This window comes from Alexandromys fortis, unplaced genomic scaffold (genome assembly GCF_014885135.2).
Source record: "Alexandromys fortis isolate MF-2015 unplaced genomic scaffold, M_Fortis_MF-2015_v1.1 scaffold_210, whole genome shotgun sequence".
NCBI lineage: Eukaryota > Metazoa > Chordata > Mammalia > Rodentia > Cricetidae > Alexandromys > Alexandromys fortis.
In genome coordinates, this window is record NW_026068101.1 from 927,275 (window position 1) to 950,010 (window position 22,736).

The 22,736-nt window shown below is 45.6% G+C and overlaps 1 protein-coding gene across 3 annotated transcripts in view; it reads left to right on the top strand.

Annotated features, from left to right (window-relative positions):
- Sptbn1 (spectrin beta, non-erythrocytic 1) overlaps positions 1 to 22,736 on the top strand; it is a 164,847-nt gene that overhangs the window by 95,601 nt on the left and 46,510 nt on the right. For all 3 annotated transcript variants that reach the window (XM_050123877.1, XM_050123879.1, XM_050123878.1), the window contains 5 exons: positions 9,812 to 9,963; positions 18,016 to 18,189; positions 20,015 to 20,106; positions 21,867 to 21,947; positions 22,261 to 22,376. In XM_050123877.1, the coding sequence (XP_049979834.1) occupies positions 9,812 to 9,963; positions 18,016 to 18,189; positions 20,015 to 20,106; positions 21,867 to 21,947; positions 22,261 to 22,376 (615 nt within the window). The remainder of the gene's footprint in view (positions 1 to 9,811; positions 9,964 to 18,015; positions 18,190 to 20,014; positions 20,107 to 21,866; positions 21,948 to 22,260; positions 22,377 to 22,736) is intronic.

The following is a 22,736-nucleotide window of genomic DNA, read 5'->3' on the forward strand; positions in this document are numbered from 1 at the left end:
TGAGCCCTGATAGTGTCTACAGGAGGCCATAATCTCGTGGGATTTAGGTGACTAATTTGTAATGTTCCTTGAGACAGAGACCGGTTTTTAAATTTGTTCTGTTTGTTTGCTTTTGGTTTCTCCGAGGCAGTCTCACTCTGTGATGACCCAAGCTGGGTTCACAGTCAGGATGGATTATAGCCAAGCTAGCCTTGAACATGTAATCTTAGGTGTGCGCTTTTACATCCTGTGTAGTACTGGGATGCAAACCTATGACTTCCATTATGGTTGCCCGTCACTGTGTCAAGTGAGGTACATTCTCTATAGCCTAATTTTACCAATGTATTTGTGTGCCACGTGATAGGTTGGTTTAGAGTTTTGATTTGTTTGTTTGTTTGTTTTGTTTTCCGAGACAGGGTTTCTCTTTTGGAACCTGCTCTAGAACTCACTCTACAGACCAGTCTGGCCTCAAACTCACAGAGCTCCTCCTGCCTCTGCCTCCCAAGTGCTGGGATTAAGTCATTGCCACCACCGCCCAGCTGAGGAATTGGTTCTTAATGTAGGTTCCAGGGATTAAACTCAGATCATCAGACTTGGTAGTAAGGATCCTTACCTGCTGAGCCACCCCACAGACCCCGCACTGCTCCTCGGAAAGCATTATTAGAGAAATTGTCACAAACAACCAGCTCACTTACACCGAGCTTCGTGTGCTGCTGTTGGGCTACTTTTGTGTTTCACCCTTGCTGTGTCTGCTATGATGGTAGGTACTAGTCTCCGTCGGTAAAGCATCCTGGCATATAACTTCGTGTAAGGATCTGGTGTTGCATGTGTTGAAACTTTGTCCTAATTTATGACTGTTACACGTTCCCTTCTGTTCACTTTGAATCTACTTCACCCTCCTTCCGGGGTGCTGGGGCAGGAGAGGTGATGGGACGTGAGTGGCCCTCAGGAAGAAGGCCACCAGTTAGGAAATCCAGCCTACTGCATCCTGCTCCTGCTAACTCTCTTAATGGGTAGGTGCTACCTTGAGCGCTGACAGGTGGCTTAGACAGAAGCATGGGGAAGGGGCCCCAAGTTCATCTTCTGCCTGTAGGCACTGTTGCAGCAGCAACACTGAAGAATGTGTGTCACTCTGGCGCATCAGCCGGCTTAGCAGAGAGCTGTGGAGTGCTACCTGTCATGCTTAGACTGATTGTGGTACTATTACAAAAGTGTTCGAAACCTAAAATGAGAGACTATTATAAAGGATCACGTGATTACTAAGCTTGGCTTTTGTGGTCCACAAAGGGTGTTTTTGTAGCGTATCACCCTCTTTTTTGAACATTGTCTTCAAAGCTGAATATGTCCAGTGTGCAGACCTGTGATCCCAGCTCCTTAGGAGGCTGCAGCAGGGGGATGGATAAGTTAGTTCAAGGCTTGCCTGGGCAATTAAGGGAGGTGGGGGCTCTAGCTCCTCCCAGGTTATAATAAAATAGACCATAAACTGAAATTTACTGACACCTATGTCTTTGCTACCTTAAGATTTTCATTTATAATTTGTTTTGCTATATATGTACGTCGGCACAGCACATGGACTGTGAATGTGGACGCCAGAGGACGACCTCAGGTGTCGGTTGCTCTGTACTGTCCGTCTTGTTTTGAGATAAGATCTTTCATTTGTGCCTGGGACTCACTAATTAGGCTGGGCCGGCTGGCCTGGCGCTAGGATTACAAGGACATGCCGCCAGACTCGGTTTTGTATGTGGGAGCTGGGGATTGAAGGGGCTGACTGAGCCAGCTTCTCAGCCCTATACTTCTTCCTTGTCCCTTTCTTCCACTGATTTGGTCTTTAAAAATCAGAAAGAAACTGACTGGAGGTGGAGAGTTGTGTTCCTGTTGCCCTCTGGCTTTAACAAGCCGACCAGTATCTGTTTTCCCTCAACACTGTGGGATATAACAGGGCTTTGAGGCTCTGGGGATCCGGGAGAAGTGAGTTAGTTTTAGCTCGGCTGTGTCTATGCTGAGTCACCCAAGCATTGTGTCTCAGTTTCCTCCTGTAGTTAAGGGATTATACTAAAGCCAGTGAAGGTCCTAACACTGGTGCATGGGAACATGGGTGGACTCCATTGGCCTCCTTCCCATTTCTCCCTAACAGCTCCCCTCTGCTGTGTTGTGTGGAGTTGGAGAATAAGGGATTACTAGGTTCACGATGTGCCTTCCTGCGCCTGAAGCAGTTTTGAAGGGTGCCGTTTTCCATGAATACTTTTCTGAACGTTTGCTATGGAGTCCTGTGCCTGTAACTGGAGACCTCTTTACCTCTTCCTGGTGTGGGCGCTGTACACTATTGTTAATTCACATCGACTCCTAGATCTCATTTTCAAAGAAATAATTCCAATTCTTTTCCCTCTTATTATCAAAGGGAGCTGTGGCCATAACCCCAGCTCACACTACAGTCATGGCTTCTTGTAGATTAAGTATTCAAGGGGTTCACTTTGAAGTAGGACTGGAGGGACATATAGGAGTTTAGCCTGCTTTCTAAACTCACTGCAGGGGTGTGTCCTTGCCGAGACTCTGCCACGCCAGACTCCAAGCTATGCTGCTCAGAAGACAGGGCTGTTTGTCCGATGTGGAGTGCGGGCGGCACAGTTCGCCGCTGGTTTTATGTTCTGCAGACGTACATATCTGCTACGTGTGCCTTTTGGATTTGTGATTATTCTAGGGCCTTAGGAATGCTGAGCAAGTGTGCTGCCTCTGAGATAGTCCTTGTGTGCATTTGTGAGAGATGTTTACGTGTGTTTTGTTCATCAAAGGGGCTGTTAGGAAAGGTTTTCTAATTCAAGTTCTATTTATAAGCCGGCAAGAATGCGCTCTGAAGGCCCAGGGAGGCTCTGGGAGATGGCTTCCTTCCTCTTGTTGTCTCAGACCAGTTGTGTTGCTATCAGTTTCCTGCTGTCTTTGTGCATGGTGCTCTTTGTTTTTTCAAGCTAATACATAAATGGGATCTCCTTCCCATCCTAGTATTTCAGTAGAACCTCTCTCCTTCCTTAAAAGGGGGGAGAAAATTCAAATCATTGAAACTTTTAGTCTTATAACAATCGACCTTGTTTGAATCTTGCTGATTATTTTTTGTTTTATGCGCATGAATGTTTTGCCTTCATGTATATATATGTATCATATGCATGCCTGGTGGCCAATCAGGTCAGAAAAGGGTATTGGATCCCCTAAAACTGGAGTTAGAGATAGTTCTAAGCTGCCATGTGGGTGCTGGGAGCCAAACCCTGGTTCTTCTGCAAGAGCAACATGCTTTCTTTACTGCTGGATCTTCTCTCTCTCCAGCCCTTTTTTTATTGATTACATTTAAATATTCTATTTGATGTGCATATAGGTACTTATAGGTGACTACGTGGGTGCCAAAGCACATGTGTGGCGGTCATAAGACAACTTTGAGAAACCGATTCCCTCTTACCATAGGGGAATGTCATAGAAGAGGGTGTCAGGAATATCCTGAAAGAGGAGTTAAAAGACAGTTGTGAGCCTCCATATGGATACTAGGACTTGAACCCTGGTCTGTTGGAAGAGCAGCCAATGTTCTTAATCATGGAGCCATCTCTCCAGCTACATGTTAATGCTTTCCTATGTTAAAATAATGTTGTTATATACTTTGTGTGTTTTGTGGCTTTACAGGCATATGTTAACATTTCAAAACAAAAATTGTCAAACTCTTTAGGTTGTTTTTTTTAGACTTTATCTGAAAGTAGCACAATTATATTTACATTTTAGACATTAGAAAACAATTATTAAAAACCACTTCAATTGTGAGAGGTCTTTTTTTTCCCCTCACAATGATAATGTTTAATTGCTTAGAATATGTTCTGCTTAGGGAGTTCTTCTCTCCTTGGTTTCAGGGGGACTGCCACTCAGATTTATTAAGAGCCTCCTTTCTGGGCACTGAAAGTGTGGGTGATGTTTGTGGTGCCAAGTGTCTGGATAAGACTCTAAGCAGGTGAAGAACGGAGCTGTTGTCCTCGAGGGGTTTGCAGGCCGGTAGAGAATAGAACACATACCGAAAAAGTAGCAGATAATGAGATTGTGACTGCTGACACCCAGTAGGACTTCTGGCAGGTCATCTTTGCTTGGATCTTAAAAAATGCGAGCAAGGAAAATGTCTTTGTAGCAAAAGCAGCAATACAAGCAGAGTAGTACAAAGAAGGTGCTTGGGTGTGACCTCAGAGCATGATGAGTAAGGCCTGCTGGGTGGGAACACGGGACGCTGTACCAGAGAAGTCCCGCAAATGAGGTTGGTGCCTTAAGAAAGGCTTCCTGGGCTTCTGGGAAGCTGGAGTCTGATTTGGACTGTCAGTGCCGTAGGCAGACTTGGAAACAGCACTGTGGGCCAATGATCTAAGCAGGGATGCTTAAGATGAATTAGAATGAAGAGAAAGGCCCAGAGCAAGTATAAAGTACAGTGCTACGGTCATGCTCTTAGAGTCTGATCTTCACATCTTTATTGTCTTTTGTCACTTTTTAACTTTTTCTTTTCTTTTCCCAGTCAAACATATGGTTTACTGTATGAGACCTTATATTAGACACAAAAGTTCAGCTTCCTTTGAATTTCTAGCTGTGGAATACGTTGAGTCCACTCTTTAAAGAAGAGTAGACTATGGGTACTGGAGAGGTGGCTCAGAGGTTAAGAGCACTGGCTGCTCTTCCAGAAGTCCTGAATTTAATTCCTAGCAACCACGTGATGGCTTGTTAACCATCTATAATGATATCTGATGCCCTCTTCTGGCATGCAGGTATACACACAGGCAGAACACTGTATACATAATACATAATAAATACATCTTTTAAAAAAGTAGACTAGGTTCTTCTAATAGGGACTGGTGATGGAGGGAATATTACCCACTGCTCTTTGGCTTAACTGTCACCCAAAACTGTTGCTCTGTTCTAAATATCTCATCATCTTTTTAAAGATATGCTGTGAAGTGAAATTTCAAGTTATTGGGTAATGCAAAGCCGAGTATCAAGGGGGAAGCACTTAGAAGAGAGGGTGGAGCCGAGTTCATTGTTACCTCGTATGTAAGTGAAGAATGGGAAAGACAAGTAACATGTGCGACCTACCCTCCCCTTCTAGCAGCAGCCCCACAGCCACTGGCTGGGGACACCGAGCCTTTGGGGTTCTGCCTCTTTGGCAGTTACTCCAAGGGTCCAAGGAGCTGTGGGGGAATGGCTTACCATACATTATGGAGTCTTGTTGCAGTGAAAGTCTGCTTTCCGAATGAGTGCAGCCACAGGATTCCACTCACTGCTTTGAGGTCAGAGCTGATGTACGTGTGACCATCCTGTGAGGGTGGCTGTCCTTGTCTGCTTGGTACTTCTTACTGACCGGAGTCTGTAGAGCTTGCAGCCTACCTGCCTGGGTCTTCACACTCGGGGCTACCTGCCTGGGTCTTCACACTCGGGGCTACCTGCCTGGGTCTTCACACTCGAGGCTGCCTACCTGGGTCTTCACATTCGGGGCTGCCTGCCTGAGTCTTCACACTCGGGGCTGCCTGCCTGGGTCTGTTCATTCTTTCCTGCATTTTATTTAATTCCCCCATCTCTATTTCTGGATGTACCAGCTGTTGAAAAGACAATCATGGAAGATGATACCGTGAGTGTCTAAATCTGCTCTCTCTAGCTTTGAAGGTGGAGCAGGCTGTGGTGGGCAGCAGAGGCAGATCTAGTCTGGGTGGAAACATCATCCTAAGAATGAAGCGCACTCAGAAGATGTGAGTTAGGGTGGTAAAGTGATGGCGTATTTGACTCTGGTGGAATGGGAATGTGTGGTCCTTCCACCTCCCCCAGTGCTGTACATGAGATACTGTTGTCCCGTCATCAAGAGGCCTGGCTCTGGAGCCAGCCTGCTTGGGGGGTCAGTTCCTCCCTCATGATAAAGTTGTGACAACTGTAGATACTTAGTCTGGACTGGGCTATATAAATGCTCAGTAATTGCCATTAGCTGTATGAACAATTAGAAATGAGACATTGTCTTGTATAGTCTGCCGTATAACCTCCTGGCACACATGTGTATGTGTGGTTTTATAACCCTGTCAGGATTGTACTCATTTATCTTTCTAGCTTAGAGGGTATTGGTAACTGGACCATGGATGGTGCACCTGCTAGGCAAGCACTGTACCCCTGAGCAGCCCCAGACCTCTTTTACATTGTATTTTGAGTCAAGGTTTCACCTACAATGGCCTAGGATGGGCCTGAACTCTTGTAGGTCCCCTGTTTAAATAACAACCCAAGTGTTGAAGAAGAGATTATTTCACTCAAGAAAGGAAATTGGTTTAGATGGCTTCTGAAGGATTGTTCACTTTAGATTGTACGATCCCACCATCCCTGGTCAATTCCTTAAGTGGTTTGAATGCAGAGTGCTTCTCTGCTGGAGAGCGCAGCAGTAACTAATCTGATGAGCAGTTATGATAGTCTGGGTACCTCTGTGCGCATTTCCATTCTGTTTGATGCTAACAACCTGTAGGTGACTCCTTACGTATTCGTGTGATTGGGTAAGCAGAGAGTGGGGTATGGGGTAAGTCCCATGCCCACATCATTGGCCCACATGAGGGTCGCCTGCTTTTCTGCTTTGCAGCTCTTCGTGCAGTGAGTGTGCCTGAAGGCAAGTGCTTCCTGTCAATGTGTGCACTGTTAGACTCAGAAAGGCTTTCATGTAGGCGGGGAGAAAGAGGGGAGAAAGACGAGTGAACAAAGCCCTAAATTCAGGCGTTCCTCTATAGCTCGTGTAGTCTGATCACTCTAATTTCAGCTATAATTGATAAAACTATAATTGAACCTTTAAACTGGAACTTCTCAGCGCTGGCATAATCAGCACATTGGGTTGAATGATTTTCTGTAGAGACGGTTCTGTGTGCAGGGTGTTTAGCAGTGTCCCGGCCTCTGCACCTATCCTTCAGTCACCACATAAAACAAAATGACGCTCAGGCATTTCTCTGTGTCCTCCAGGGACTGTAGCTAATCAGGTCAGTGTGGCACTTAAAGGGACCCCTTTCCCGCCTCACTGCAGTCTCCTCATATTGGTAAGAGTTGAAGTTGGCGCTACCTCCTCCTATAGAGTATGTGGCCAGCTACAGCAGCTTGTGCTTGGAAACCTTCTGGTTCGTCTTCCATTGTCTATGCCAAGGGCCTCCTGTTACCCTGCAGGCATCTGGCCTATCTCCCCTGGCCTCTCTGGGTGGAGTGGGGGAGTACAGGCATGATGTCATTTGCCTTCCCAGGAAGGGTGGAACAAAGGACTAGGTCTCCAGGGACAGTTCCCTCATCCTTAGCTGGGCCACTGGGTAGATCCTCCCCTCCTTGCCGCCTCAGAAGTGCTTGTTCTGCACACACTGTCTTAGGATGACACATGAGCTGCCTGGCTTTGTGTCTCTGCCCTTCCTTAGTCATTGGAGTTGTTCCTGTGCAGTCCTTATGCCTTTGTCAGTGTGCTGGTGGCAGCCTGTGGAGCTCAGAGTCTCAGATTTTTCTAGTGCCCTCCTAAGTCTGAAACTGGGGGAAAGACACATACAGGAAGAACAACAAAACTTCTCATTCCTTTTACTTTTCAGTTTCTTTTCCTTTTCTTTCCGTCCCCTTTTGTAGAGTTTCTGAGGCATACCGCAGCTCTGGGAAGCATGTTTGAGCCCAGTTCTCTCTGTTCCCACCCTTGACCTCTCTGTCTCTTCATGGGGAGTGGCGTTGAGCTGTAAATCTGGGGGAGGGCTCCTACTTCTGAATCCGAAAGAAGCCACCAGTGTTATTTTAATGTGGGAGTCGCCCAAAGGGACAGTGGGAGGCTGTGGGACATACTGTATTTGTTTATGGAGAAATAGTTTAATCTAAGCAGGTTTTCATGTTGATCTTATTCACTTGATAGATTGGGTTTGTTAGTGACTTTGAACCCCAAACATTAATAGTATGGGAAGCCATCGGTTAAGAACACTGCCTGCTTTTCCAAAGGTCCTGAGTTCAGTTCCCAGCAACCACATGGTGACTCACAACCATCTGTAATGAGATCTGGTGCTGTCTTGAGGAAGAGACCTGGTCAGTCGTCCTCATCAACTTAGACCATGAAACCCAATATGAACAAGATCAACAGAACCGCCATGTACGGACTGTCCATGCATGCTTCAGCATTGCCAGGGCATAAATTTCATTCATTTCAAATTCATATCCATCAGGGACCCTGTTAAAGACATTTTCCAGCTTCTTGTAGTATATACAAGAAACTATAATTTTATTTATTTATTTGTATTTATTTTGTTTTTTCAAGACGGGGGTTTCTCTGTATGGCCTTGATTTTCCTGGGACTAACTTTGTAGATGAGTCTGACGAACTCACAGAGATTCACCTGCTTCTTTCAAAACAGCCAAACCTTAACCATCAACAACAACAAAAACTACCCCACCCACCACTGTGGTGGTAAAGTTACCATCCATCATGATGATTGTGAGATTAATAATGTATGTGGTCTTGACCTGTCGGGCTTTTACTAGCATGGCTCCTTTTGCAGACTGCAGTCTGCCCTTCCGTCTTTTCTTACTTCCCGAGTCCCATCGTTTCTGGTCCTTTGTTTCTGGTTAGTCCTTGTCCCTGAAGAAGGACCCTCTTTCTGAGTAGATGGGCTGTTCCTAAAGGCTGGACCTCACAGATCTGCTAACTGCAGCAGGAGGCCCGGGTGTCTTGGCAGGTGCCTGTCTTGGGGTGCAGCAGTCGAAGCTTGTCCAGCATTGTCTCTTCCTCATTGCCTTACTATGGTAGACAGGCGTAGGCTTCAGCACAGCCTTCCGGATATGGCACCGCTTGCTGTCCCCTGACCATCCAGGAGCTCAGTGAGTTTTACATGCTACCTGGTGGTGTTTTCAATACAGCACCTGTTGGAAACGCCTTTATGGAGCATTTGCACTGGGCATAGGGCCTCAGCTCTGGTGGAACCAGAGATAGGTGTATAAATGGCAGTCGTTTGGTTCTGTATTCACAGTCAGGAAATTGGGGTCTGGGGGAGCTCCAGGGTATACTCTGGATGCCTTTTGCAAACCTTCAGCAACCTCATTAGAGGATCTTGCAGAAACAGAAAGATTAGAATCCTATTTGTGAGTGACTCAAAGGGCCAGTTCTCGGTGTCAGTGTTTAGAGTTTTGATTTAGTTTTAGATTTGAGTTGGACAGAACCTGGATCACTGAGGCTTAAACAACTTAATACTGTTTCCAGATGATGTGAATTTTTGGTGACTGTACTCTGAATTGTATCCCAGCAGGGTCCTTTTCAGTGAGTGGTAAAGGTTTGGAAATGATCATTGTATGCTTAATTTGTAGGGGACACTGAGGGCAGTCTCAGGCTATTGTTGAAACCCTGGGCCCTGAGTGTCCCTTCCTGTTGACGGATATCTTTACACTTCACCCGGTTACCTGTTTTCTCTGTTGTTCACATGAGTGAACCTCCCTTGCCAGGTTACCTCAGCTTTTGTGCCCGCGGAAGCGGTTTCCTGCTGTCTCCCAAGTTTCTGTGCCACATGCCCTTTCATGTACGACCCTCGCCTTTTGGGGGAGTCGTAGATGAATAATGTCACCTGAGCTCTGTAGTCAGATTGATTGAGCCCATCCTGTCGTTGATGTATCCCTCTGGCTGCCAGCTTGGGAGTTGACTTGTGTAGGGGTTGTCCAAATCCCAGCATTCCAGAAGGAAGAGCTGAGTGGAGGTTTCGTTTGAGCTAGGTTTTGCTGATCCCTTCTTGCTGTGTGGACAGTTGAGTTGTGTGGCTTACGCCTGCTGTTGCCCTGCTGGGTTGGTAAAGTGAGCTCTCCTCTGCTTGCAGATGAGCGTGAAGCCGTACAGAAGAAGACCTTCACCAAATGGGTCAACTCCCACCTTGCCCGAGTGTCCTGCCGAATCACAGACCTGTACACCGACCTCCGAGATGGACGGATGCTCATCAAGCTGCTGGAGGTCCTCTCCGGAGAGAGGCTGGTAAGCACCCTAGGAGGGAAAACAGCTTTGAAGAAACAAGGGTGGGCTTGTCTCCTGGCAAATTCTGCAATTAGGACTATTTTCTGGAGGAGAATCTTGATAAGTGAGGTAAACATGTTGATTCTGGGTGATATTAGTGAACTCTAATAATGTAGCCTTGTTTTTGAGATGCCTGCCTCCTTTGTAGGGAAGATCCTGGCTGATGGCCCTGTTAAAGCAGAACGCTAGCATCGGAAGGGCCAGGCTTGGATGCTGGCTCTGAGATGAGTCTGCCGCTTACATGAAATCACGGAAGGAGTTCTGAATTTATGTCTTACTGATGATTCTTTGGAAAGTCTGAGCTGCCATCTCAAGGTGGCAAGAATTGAATTCCAGTGGCCTCTGGCAGTTTTCCTTTTGTTTGGGGGGTGATGGTACATGCTGATATTGTGTCATCGGATAAATTCACCCCTCTCTTCTGGGCAGGGAAAGTGTTAGTCTGCCGTGAAAGCTGTGTCTCCAGGGATGTGACTTTTGTGTGTGTACCTTAAGGCAGAGAAGCTTAATCGCTGTGACTGGCCCAGCAGGTTTTGTCCCGCCTTGGCTTGAAAGTGTGTGCTCTGTTTTCTACCAGAGCAGGCGTAGTTCCATAGGAGGTGGCGTGTCTGAGCCAAGCCGATGCCCAGGGAGGGAGCCCCACATCTGTACTGACATCAATGGGAAAATGTGGTGCCAGTGGTTGGCATGGCTGCCAGAAAAGCCTTGTATTTAACTTGGTCTCCATCCTGTAACTGGACAGCCACAGTGGATCGTTTGCAGATCAATCCACACCTCTGACTGAGGGTGAGAGACTAGGGTTTATAGTCCTCTTTTAGGAATCCATGAACAGAATTGCATCGCTAAACCTTAGTAGAAATGAAGATGGTACTTTCCTTCTCTGTCCCTCTGGTCTAGAACAGAGTCTTGCTTTCGGGAGGTGGTCAAGCCTCTTCTCATCTTTGTTGTGTCTGTCCGTGCTCCTCATTCCCAGGCGGGCAGGTGTTGCTGCCTCATTTTTCTCTGAGAATTTATAGGTCAAACTAGATAATAAGCTTCTGGTCCGATGCTGCAAGAAGGTGGTATTTTTGTGGGGCAGTGGTCCAGTGTTGGGAGGCAAACAGAACAGTCATTTATTGGTTTCTTACAGTGAGACTTGTTTTATAGCCTAGGTGAGATTTACTATGATATGTATCTTACAGAATTATAAACTTATAATCAGACTTTTCTTTTTCCTATCTGTCAGACCTTTCCCTCCCTCTTCTTTTAACCTTGTAAATTTATTTTTTGTAGCATGAATAATAAAACCCAGAGTCAGATATTGGGGTTCAACCTGAACGTCAGAAAAGCAAAGCAGCTAAACCGCCAGAGAAGTCTTTCCGCTACCAAGGCTGAGTGACCGCAGACTAAGCCTCTCTCTCCTCCCATTTTATGTTCCTTCTAGTGCTGGGATTAAGGGCGTATGACTCCTTAATACTGGGATTAAAGGTGCAGGCCGCCACCACCTGGATGTGTTTCTGCATTGATCTTGTGTCCCTCAGGGTGACCTTGAACTCACAGAGATCCAACTGCCTCTGTCTCCCAAATGCTGGGATGAAAGATGTGAGCCACCACTGCCTGACCTCTAGTGGCTTAGCTTTGCCCCTGGACTTCAGGCAAGATTTATTAAAATACAAATAATATACCACTATAATTTTTTTTGCATTGATGGTAGCTTTGACAAAATAAAAGGTCACACAGATAAGGATTGGTTTGAACATTTAATTTTGTTCTATCACAGTCCAGTCTTTGATGCTGTGTGAAATCAAATGCTTACCTTTGTCTACCCGCAGCTCAAGAAGACTGACTGTGATGGCCACGTCTGTGTAATACATGACGGGGCCCTACTGAGCCCCATCTAAGCAGGGAAAACAAATCAGCAACTAGCAAAGCATATTTTCTGTACATGAATAAATCCTACTTTGCCATTTGCTGTCAGCAGTAAGTTTTTGCCTTTTTTTTTCTTTTATTTTTGGTGAGATGGGGTCTTCTATCGTAGCCCTGTCTGGCTTTGAGGTCATAGCAGTCTTCTTGCCTCAAGTTCCCAAGAGCAGAGATTACAGTCTGTACCACTATATCCATGTCCATTAGCAACATGCACACGCGCGCGCACTCACACACCTTTTCTCAGTGACTCAGAAACCTAGGAGAATAGGGGTAAAGAATGAAAGATGCCCACCACCTCCAACTTCCCACATAGTCAATGCCAGAGATTTTGTTTCCTAACAGCCATCTTTGATTATAGAATTGTTCACCTTCCAAAAGTAAAATGGCCATATATAGTGAGGTAAAGAAGCTCCTATTTATTTGGTCATGGTTTCTAGTTGGTGTGTATGGAACTTTCTGGGAGAGACCAAAACCACATTCTGTCCTTGGCTACTGAGGCTGTTAGAATTCACTGTGCCCCAAAGATTCCTGCATATTCAGATTCCAAAGCTCATTAAATGGTTGGCTCTTCTGGTGTGAGTCCCCTGTGCTCGCTGTGCGGCCAGCCAGTTCAGTCTATGCTGGTTTCCTGCACCTTCAGTCTAAAACCTGGGGTAACAGGCCTTTGCACCCCGTCTGCAGCCCTCCTCAGTTACTAAGTCTTTAGTCTTTATCCCTACCACCAACCCAGCAGGGGATAGTAGTTAAATGTTTAGGTGACTAGAATATACAAGCTTACTTTATTAATGAAGTTTTGGATTCTTTTACAGAGGGGAGTTTTTGGTATGTGTGTGTTTTTACCGAGTGAACCTGAAAAAAAGTGTTAGTTAAAGCTCCAGAATAGAATCTGGATTTAGCCTAATAAAATGAACTAGATACGTTTTAGAGGTTTCAGGTAGCCATCCACCTTGCTTGATTCTGATCTTCCTGGGAAGAGGCTTGGCCCGACAAGGTAGATATTCAAAAGCGCTCTCCCCATTGTCTTTCCCATCTCAGGTATGTCTGGCCATGGAGCAAGAAGACTATTGCTGTTGCTGATTGGGAATTGGTTAGTGAAAAATAGAAATAAAACCCTCCCTTTCTGGTGTCTTATTCTGAAATCACAGCAGACTATAACTTTTCATGGAGGTCTTGTTTCAAAATTGTTAAAATATAGACTGCCGTTTACCCTAGCAGCATCTTGGCAGGACGAAGTGTGCACTGAACCCATGTCTGCCACTCTGGCCATCGGCCTTGATCTCAGGGCCAGGTGAGATTGAGAGGAATGTGTAGCTCTGCGCCCTATAATCTGCACAGTACCGTTGGGGTTAGGCTTGCACTTAAATGGTGAGGTTATGCCAGAGGTTCAGCGCCTGCCTGTGATCTCGGCCCTCCCAGGCCTCTTTGAAAAGGAGAATTGTAGGGAAGATAGCCAGGCATAGCTCCCCTCTGACTGAGAGCAAGGGTTCCTCCAGGGAGCTGGGCTTCTCCAGTGTCACTGCTTTCAATCACAGGCATCATTAAGCTTTGTTTACTGACTTTGCCTTTGTTGCCTTACTCCATTAATAGTCTCTCAGAAGAAGAACCAACCAAAAAAAGTTTCGGGGATTGGTTTGGTTTGTTCTGTTGGCTTTACAACCATTAAATCCAGAATAGCTTGAGCTAAGTAAGTGGAGAAGGTAAGATTTACCATGACATGAGATTTGTTATGCCTTAAATCCCTCATTGAGCTGTTTAGAATGAACTTTTGGTTTGTTTTTCCTTTCTTCTCTTCCAAGGCCTCTGCTAATAGTAATGCTGCCATGTTTTGTGGAGCAGTCACAGAGCCGGGCTCTTTTTCTAGGTGTTGTTTGTAAATGGGAGATTTTACTTTGATCTGAACAGTCTGCCGTGAAAGAACTCATACTCCCACTAATTTGGGACCTACTTGTGTAAATGTGGGAAGTCAAATACTAGTGAGAGGAACCGTATACTAAAGTATCAAAAGAATGGTGGCAAACCCTGGAATTAGGAAGAGAGAAGAAAAGGAGCCCTTTATACGAAGTGTCCCAGAACCTTAGTAGGAAATTGAGGCTCAGCTAAACCCAGGAGGACTGGTTCAGATTAACTAGCCAGTGTTGTAGGATACCGCTTGTTCATTTCCTGGCCAACCAGCCTCCCAAAATAACCACACAGAAACTGTATTCATTAAATCACTGCTTGGCCTATTAACTCTAGCTTCTTATTGGCTAACGCTTACATCTTAATTTAACCCATTTCTATTAACCTGTGTATTGCCACGTGACTGTGGCTTACTTGCAAGGTTCCAAGCATGTCAGTACCTGGTGGTGGCTACATGATGTCTCTAAACTCCGCCTTCCTTCTCCCAGCATTCAGTTTAGTTTTCCCTGCCTAACTCTACTCTTTTGCCCTATTATAGGCCAAGATAGTTTTTTTTTTTTTTATTAACCAATGGTATTCACAACATATAGAGGGGAATACCACATGAAGTCAGATTTAGCCAGGAAGAAAGCATCCTCTAAAGCTCACACTGAGAATGAAGGTCTTAGGGGTTCTGACTCTGTAGTTGGGCTAGTGTCCTGTTTATTTCAAATTTCTTAAAAATATACATTTATGGCTGGGTGGTGGTCGCTCATGCCTTTAATCCCAGCACTCAGGAGGCAGAGGCAGGTGGATCTCTGTGAGTTCGAGGCCAGTCTGGTCTACAGAGCAAGTGCCAGGACAGCCTCCAAAGCTATACAGAGAAATCAAACACATGCGCGCGCACACACAGAGCTTTATTTACGTGTATAGGTGTTTGGCTGCATATAAATCTGTGTGTCGTGCCTCTGTGGTGCCTGTGGAGGGCAGAAGATGGCGTCAGAACTGGAGTTACAGATGGTTGTGAGCTTCAGCGCTGGTGTTGAGAATTAAACGTGGCTCCAAGAAGGCTAGCCCTGGAGAGTGTGTAGCTTTTGAGAGTTTATAAAGTATTGCCATGCATTTTTACAGGCTAGTGGGGTAGGTCCCTTGCTTTCTTCTGTGTCAGCTAAGTGTTTGGTAGGTAGGGAAGAATTTGATAAAGACAGAGTTTGGCTTTATATGTGTATAGTCAGTAGATGTGTTCTTCTCTGTGGAGACCGGGTCTCACGTGACTATGCTCAAGTCAGCCTCAGATACTCCACCCTCCAGCCACAGCCACAGGTGTGCACCATCACGCTCTGCTCCATGGGAGGCGGGGCATATCTAAGATTAATGCATGTGTTGGCTGCGCAGTTTTCCTGAGGTCATTTAGTATCTATTCTGGCTTCCTCTTCCCTTAACCAGATCATCAGGCACTTAAAGTTCACCATGCTTGACAATAAGACCTTCACTCTGAAGTACCTAGCTTGTATTCTGTAGCTGGAAGTGACTTTGGTGACCACAGAGGTAGATAGATGTCTTTGAAGACATTATAACTCTGGAAATAAGCGAGACCATCCAGCCCTAGTGGGTGTATGTGGTGATGCAGACTAAGGTATTTCTTAGGGCTGGATCTGTCCAGCATCTCCGGGTCTGCTCCCTAAGTAGCTTCAAGGTTCATTTGGGTCTCCATGGAGAAAGAGGAGAGGAGGGAATTACTGAGGTGGGGTAGATGGCTTAAGCCTCCTTTCCTCCCTGAACACCCTGCCAGGGATCTTCCATTTAAAAATGAAATCAGACTATCTCCAGATTGTTCTTTCCATCTCTATACTCTTGACAGTAAACCCTGCCATTGTGTGTATTCTGTGCTCTGTAAATCCCCGTGTACTCCAGAGAGCACTTGTCTACCACGTTTAAGGAGTCCGATAGAGGATGGGTCTGGAGTAGGGGTGATAATCGTTGGGAAGATTTGGGACAAGGAGGACCAGGAAAACACCTTCAAATGTTATAAATAAATGAATAAACAGAATGCGAGCTATGAAGGGATATTATGAAATTGATTTAGGGAGGGTCAGTGAAAACTTGTATTTCCTTAGAGGAATTGCCTGCCTGCCGACCTCTGAGAGGCTCCTTGGATCTGAGCCCCATGGACCTGATGTCCCCCCTACTTCCCCTGACTGTTAGGTGAGATGTCCCTTCAGTGATCATACAGGATAGGAATGTGTGTGTTGCCATGGGAATGGCCCCATGTCTCCCTAGAAATCTGATAATCAATGAAGGCGAGGTGGTGTGCTCCTGTCCTTGAGCGAGCCACTCCCGAGGGGCAGCTCAGCTCCGAGAGATGCACCCTACCCTATTCCTTTGTATTTAGCTTTTGTCATTACTTTCCTACTCCTTTGAGAAAGTGAAACATACATATATAAATAGTTCTTAGATTATTTTCCAGATGAGAACCGAGTCTTTTCCTTCCTTTCACATGGAGATGCGTATCCTTCTTGTTTGTAGTCTGTGTTCTTGTGTAACACAGAGATAATGAGCTTGGCGGCCTTGCTTATTATATACCAGTTAGCTGAGTAGACTGCCACCTCGGCAATAAAAGGGTAAGAATAGTAGTTGCTCTCAGTCATGGCTGTTGTGAGAACTGAATGTGATTAGCCGTAGACCACCACATAGAGTAGTAGACATAGCAGTGCTCTAGAAATGGCAGCTACGACATTTCCCATATTGGAATCCATGTAATTAGATGAAATCATTGTTACCTCTTGAGAATAATTTATTTGTCTGAGTGTCATATCACACCTTAAACACTTGAAAGCCTCTCTGACATGCGTAAAGCACAGGAAAATTGGCGTCCTTTGTTGTGGTGGCTGTCGGACCTGAGAACCTGAGGCCTTGCGTGTTGAGCACGTGCTGCACCACTGAGGTGTATTCTCAGGCTGTTCTGTTACCGTTACCTTGAGACAAGACTGAGTAAGTTGTGTGTGCTGGCCTTGAACTTGGGATCTTTTGGCCTCAATTTCAGAGCAGCTGGGAGTTTAGTCATGTGTCACCAGGCCTTGTAAGCTTAGTACGGATTCTCTCTCTCTCTCCTGTATTGTACTACTAGTAGTATTTAACTTTGCCATGTCTTTCTGTGTTGTTTTGTTGTAAAAGAGGGGTTAGTCATTCACCAAAGAGGGATGAGCATCAGTTATGAAACAAGGGAATGTCTGGAAAGCATGAAGGGTAGTGCAGTGAGATGATAAAGTAAATGTCCCTGTAACTTAAATTTTTTATTTTAGGGCTGGAGAGATGGCTCAGCGGTTAAGAGCACTGGCTGCTCTTCCGGAGGTCCTGAGTTCAATTCCCAGCAACCACATGACGGCTCACAACCATCTTTAGTGAGATCTGGTGCCCTCTTCTGACCTGCAGGTGTACATGCAGACAGAACACTGTATACATACATACATACATACATACATACATACATACATCTTTTAAAAAATTTATTTTAAATTCTGCTTGTATATTTTTATTTTATGTGTATGGATGTTTCTCCTCCATACATTGTCTGTACACCACATTTGTACAGTGCCTGCATAGTCTAGAAATGGATATCAGATCCCCTGGAACTGGAGTCATAGACCATTGTGACTGGATTCGGATGCTGGGAATCAAACCTGGGTTCTCTATAAGAGCAGCCAGTGCTCTTAACGGCTAAGTCATCTCTCCAGCTCCCCAAGTAACATTGTGTGTGTGTGAGAATAAGATACAGTAGATGTTTATAGTAAATATGGCAGGAATGTTTAAAATGTTTCCCTTCCAATGACTTCTTTTCCATTTTGATATAATAGTAAAATGAACAGACATTTAAGGTATTTAGGTGCCTGGTCTCTGTCCGTCTGCCCTTCCCCTCTCTCCTTTCTGTCCTCATAAAACTAGCTCTCCAAAATTCTGATCTGAGGATATGTCCCATTTTCATCTGAAGCCAGTCTTAGGAAATGGCCCAGCCCAGCAGCAGCAACCTGTTGTTACATTTCATACGCTCAAATGATCCTCACCAATATCTTTGTGGATGGCAGCGGTAGCCGAGACTCTGTGAAATTGGACCAAATGAGTGCATACAGATTTCAGTTTGGGTTTGGGTGCTAAGCATGTGTGATTCAGGGTAATCCTCAGGAGTCGTCTCTGCCTGCTGGATGAACTTTCTCCACCTGTGTTCTCTGGTTCTAGCCTAAACCCACAAAGGGACGGATGCGCATCCACTGTCTGGAGAATGTAGACAAGGCTCTTCAGTTCCTGAAGGAGCAGAGAGTCCATCTTGAGAACATGGGTTCCCATGACATTGTGGATGGGAACCACCGGCTGACCCTCGGCCTCATCTGGACCATCATCCTGCGCTTCCAGGTAAGGAGCTTTGCTCAGGAGGCTGCGGCTTTCCACGCACGAGCTTCCTGTGAACAGGGCCCCCTAGAGAGACTGGGCTGCTGCCACCCTGGAGGATTGTCAGCTGCCATGTTCTGCATTTCACTGCTCCTGACAATCTTGGCTTTCCTATCAGACAGGCCTCAGTGACATGGGGTTCCGAGGGTGAACATCGGACCTCTGCCATAGGCTTTCAGTGGCAAAGGTCAAGCTATGTGACTGGTGCTGGCCTGGACGTCACTAAATTGTGACCGACCGTGTGGTCTAGGGGCTCTGCTTTCACCTTCTCGCCTTCCTTTGGGTATTGAAGGAGCAGGAGGAAGCAGCCAAAGGCCCGTGTGTTTAAATGGGTTATGATTAATGTGGCACACCTCCAAGCGTGGAGGCTCTGGGAGTAGGCACTCTCAGGGTCATTTCACGCCACTCCCCTGACCTTGGTTGTGGAGTTCAGTTCAGGCTGCCGAGGGTGAGCACAGGCTTGCAGTGTTAGGGAGAAGCCTCTGTTTAGGCCTGGCTCAGTCTCCAGGCACGTGCTTTGTGTTCAGGCTCTTAAAACGTCTTACCCTCGTGTCAGGTGACTCTATAAACATCCTCCAGCAGTCCTGTCTCCTGCAGGACTGTGTCCTTGTGCTTTTCTTTCCTGTTTTCAACCTTTGATAAAGACCTATTGATGCTTCTGAGTAAGAAAAAATATCACACAAAGGGGAGGGAAAGAAAAATCAAAAATCAAATTTTATCTGTCTTAGTTTTCCTGTTCAAACTCTGAGACCATCCTGTGATCAGTGCTTTTTCCTTCTCTGTTGCCATTCTGAGATTAGGCTTCGGTTTCACAGGGTTCTGGGTGTGTGGGGGAGGGAAGGGTACAGAGGGGACTTGTCATCTGCCTTCACTGCCACCGTTGAGAAAGCATCTCAGTAATTCAGATTCCCAGGGCCCAGTTCCAGCGATTCTGACTAAGTAGGGTAAGCGAATTACTGTTGAAGATGCCATCTGTTGCTTTGGCCTGTGGTGTTGGGAACATGGAAGGGCAGTTTGATTGTGGCCCCATGACAGTGGGCGAGTGCCATGTCAGGAGCTGTTATTCATAGCCATTTTCAAATTCTCAGAGTGAACTGAGCTGATTGAACAGTGACTGTCAGCGTGCGCTTTCTGTACTTCAGCCTGCTAAAACATGCCTGCTCCTCCTGAGGGGAGACGCCGGGCTGCCGGCCTAGTGCGTGGCCGGCAGTGTGGGTAGCCGGCAGTGTGCAGTTTCTCTCACTAGCTTTATTTTATTGAATCATTACTTATATTCCCACCGCTTTCCCAAATTCAGTTGTGTGGGGGAAGGGGGGACACGGAAGATAGTTGGAGCATTTATCTAAAATCATATAACTTCATATAACTGATAGGTACCTCTTAATCCAAGAACTAAAACTCTGAGCAGACCCGGTAAAACTTGTTCAGATTGACCTTGATGCCCTTAGACCAGGCTGATGTTGAGCTTGTTTGTGACCTAGAGCGTGTGGAAGCATAGCATGTAAGCAGGTTCTATCTTAAGAGTTCAGGGCAGTTTTCAGGACTATGCATGTAGTGCCTCCTGCTTTCTATGAGAAAGATGAATCCCTAGGGGCAGACAGGGGCATATATGATCTTACTAGGTGCTAGGGAGGCATTCAGGTGTATAGACTGGGAAATCTAGTTCTGGAGGAGTTTGGGGTGACCCTGACAGTTTACTGACATTTAAAGCTAATAGTCTGCAGGGTAAGACTTTGATCTCAGTGGCCGTCGGGACAATGACTTGGGCGTTTGTGTAATCTCTCTTTAGATCCAGGATATCAGTGTGGAGACCGAAGACAACAAAGAGAAAAAGTCTGCCAAGGATGCTCTGCTGCTGTGGTGCCAGATGAAGACAGCTGGGTGAGTGTGAGCGCCAAGGGCGCCGGGCATCTCCCGGGATCAAGTTCCCCTGTGGGCATCACTCAAAGGTGCTGACAAGTGTCTCCTTCATGGCTCCCATTGAGAAGCCTGTGAACACGTAAACAGTTGGTATGTTGACATGTCAGCTGGCTGTCAGGGTGGAAGGAGTTCCGGTTTATATTTGGAGCCTGCCATTTCCTTAATCAGTTGCTTTCAAAGATCATTATATCTTAAATTATAAAGTTCTGGAGCATTTCTAAGAAGCACTCCCATATACTTTTCTCCTTTAGTTAGAACAGTTACTGTGAAGCCTGCCCTGGTTTCCTTACACCCAACCTGGAGGTGCTTTCTCATAGCACTGCGGCTTTTTGTTGCTTGTTGACGTTTTGTGAATTTTAGCTAATATCAAACCTGTAAAGTGGGTCTAGAAAAATGCCTCAGCAGGTAAAAGCACTTATTGCCTTACCAGGAGACCTAGGCTCTGTTTCCAGTATGCACAGCAGGTGGCTCAAAACTGCTGGAACTCCAGCTCCTTCGAGTTTCTGTGGGCTCCTTCATGCCCATGGTGCATAGAAACTCACACACACACACATACACATAAATAAAAAATCCTGTAAAGTGTTGACAAAATTATTTTAGAGTTCTTGGTTCTTAATGAGAACCAGTTCTTTATCAGCTTAATTAGTGGGTTATTCTCAAAACTGCCCTACTATGGGGCTGGTGGGATGGCTCAGCGGGATAAAGGCACTTACCGTAAAGGTCCTTGCTTTCAAGCTTGATGACCTGAGTTAGATCCTAGGGGACCCACATGATGGGAGGAGAGAACTCACTCCTACAAGTATCCTCTGACCCTCCTCCCCCGAAAAGAAACAACCCAGTCACGTAGCTAGATGAATGTAAAAAGTTTCAAAAAGGAAAACCTCTCTATTATCCGTAGGTGTGAGCAATGACTGTTGAGCATGAGAACTATGAAATGCTTGTATTTAGCGCAGGTTCTCACCTTCCTACTGCGTGACCCCTTAATGCAGTTCCTCATGTAACCGTGACCTCCAGCCATAGAATTATTTTCGTTGCTCCTTCATAACTGCAATTTTGCTACTGTGCTAGATTATAATGTAAATATCTGGTATGCAGGATGTCTGACATGTGACCCCCAACAGGTAGAGATCCGTTGTTATAACTACGAAGCAGATGAAAGCAAGGGTAACCCTTTGTGCAACCACAGATACAAGGCTACCAGTGATTAATATGGTGTAAAGCAGCCAGTTCATTAAAGGCCAGCTTCAAACAGATAGGTCTTCTAGGGAAGCTCTTATTTCAGAAAACACAAGTTCAAGAGAGCTGGTTATCACATGACCACACAGTCCTAGCCAGCTTTGTCCCAGTGGTATAGGAATTCAGATCCCAGAGAAATGGGTCCTGAAGCCCTGGCAAGTGGACTACAAAGCCACAGGAAGCAGAAGGCTATGGACACCAAGATAATGATCACTTGAGTAAGAATAGTAAGATTTAGAGCATAGTACATCTTTCATGGAATTGAATTAACAAACAGATGTAAAGATACACAACCGTCTTATTTTTATTTCATAGCAAACTGATTTTAAGGGGACATATGCTTAGACTTAATTGTCCTTGTTGATATATAACCTTGAGTTTACTGTGAACACAGGGTTTTTTTGTTGTTGTTTTTTAAGCATTTAGCAAAAGCATAAACCTGTATTTGGTAATTCTGTTGCTGTCTTGTGCTCTGTCTGTGGCAGGTACCCAAATGTCAACATTCACAACTTCACCACGAGCTGGAGGGATGGTATGGCCTTCAATGCACTGATACACAAGCACCGGTAAGTCTGAAGACAAAGTCATAGAAGTGTTGCCGTGTTTTCCTAGGGCAGATCTGGATGTGTGACTTAGATCCTGTGCCAGGGTGGGAATCCCTGCGTTCATACGGAAAGAATGTGTGGGTTCACTTCATCAGCCTTCATTTGCCTGATAAACTTTAAAGGTGATTATTCAAAAACCAGGCATCACTGATACTATAATTTTACTCCACTAAGTGTTGATTTTAACATTTCTGGAGCAATTGTCATGTCTCATTAGACACTTGAATTATTTCCGAAGCATAATTTTTTGGTGTCCCACTGTCATTCTGTATAGGCCTGACCTGATAGATTTTGATAAACTGAAGAAATCCAATGCACACTACAACCTGCAAAATGCATTTAACCTGGCAGAGCAGCACCTTGGCCTCACTAAACTGTTAGACCCTGAAGGTAAGGACCCACGATGTAAAAGGTTAAATAAAGTCATCTTGTGTTGGGGTGCTCTGTGTCTGCAGCATGCCTTGAAGTACCAAAGCAAGGGGAGCTTGCTTTAAAATTCCAGTAGTTGCTGGAGGGTTTGTAGGATGGGTTACCTCTAACAGGGCTTGAAAGATGGTTCAAGAGACAGGGGGCATGGGCAAAGGTGAAGACCCAGAAAGGAAGGCAAGTTTGATGATTGAGGGGTTGTATGGGAACAGTGTAAAGAACACCCACGGCCTTTACTCTGCAGGCTAAATATCAAACCTTTGGCTGTCTGGCGGGCAGTGGGGTATCATTGGAGGGTCTCGGCACCCGTGTTCGCAAAGACAA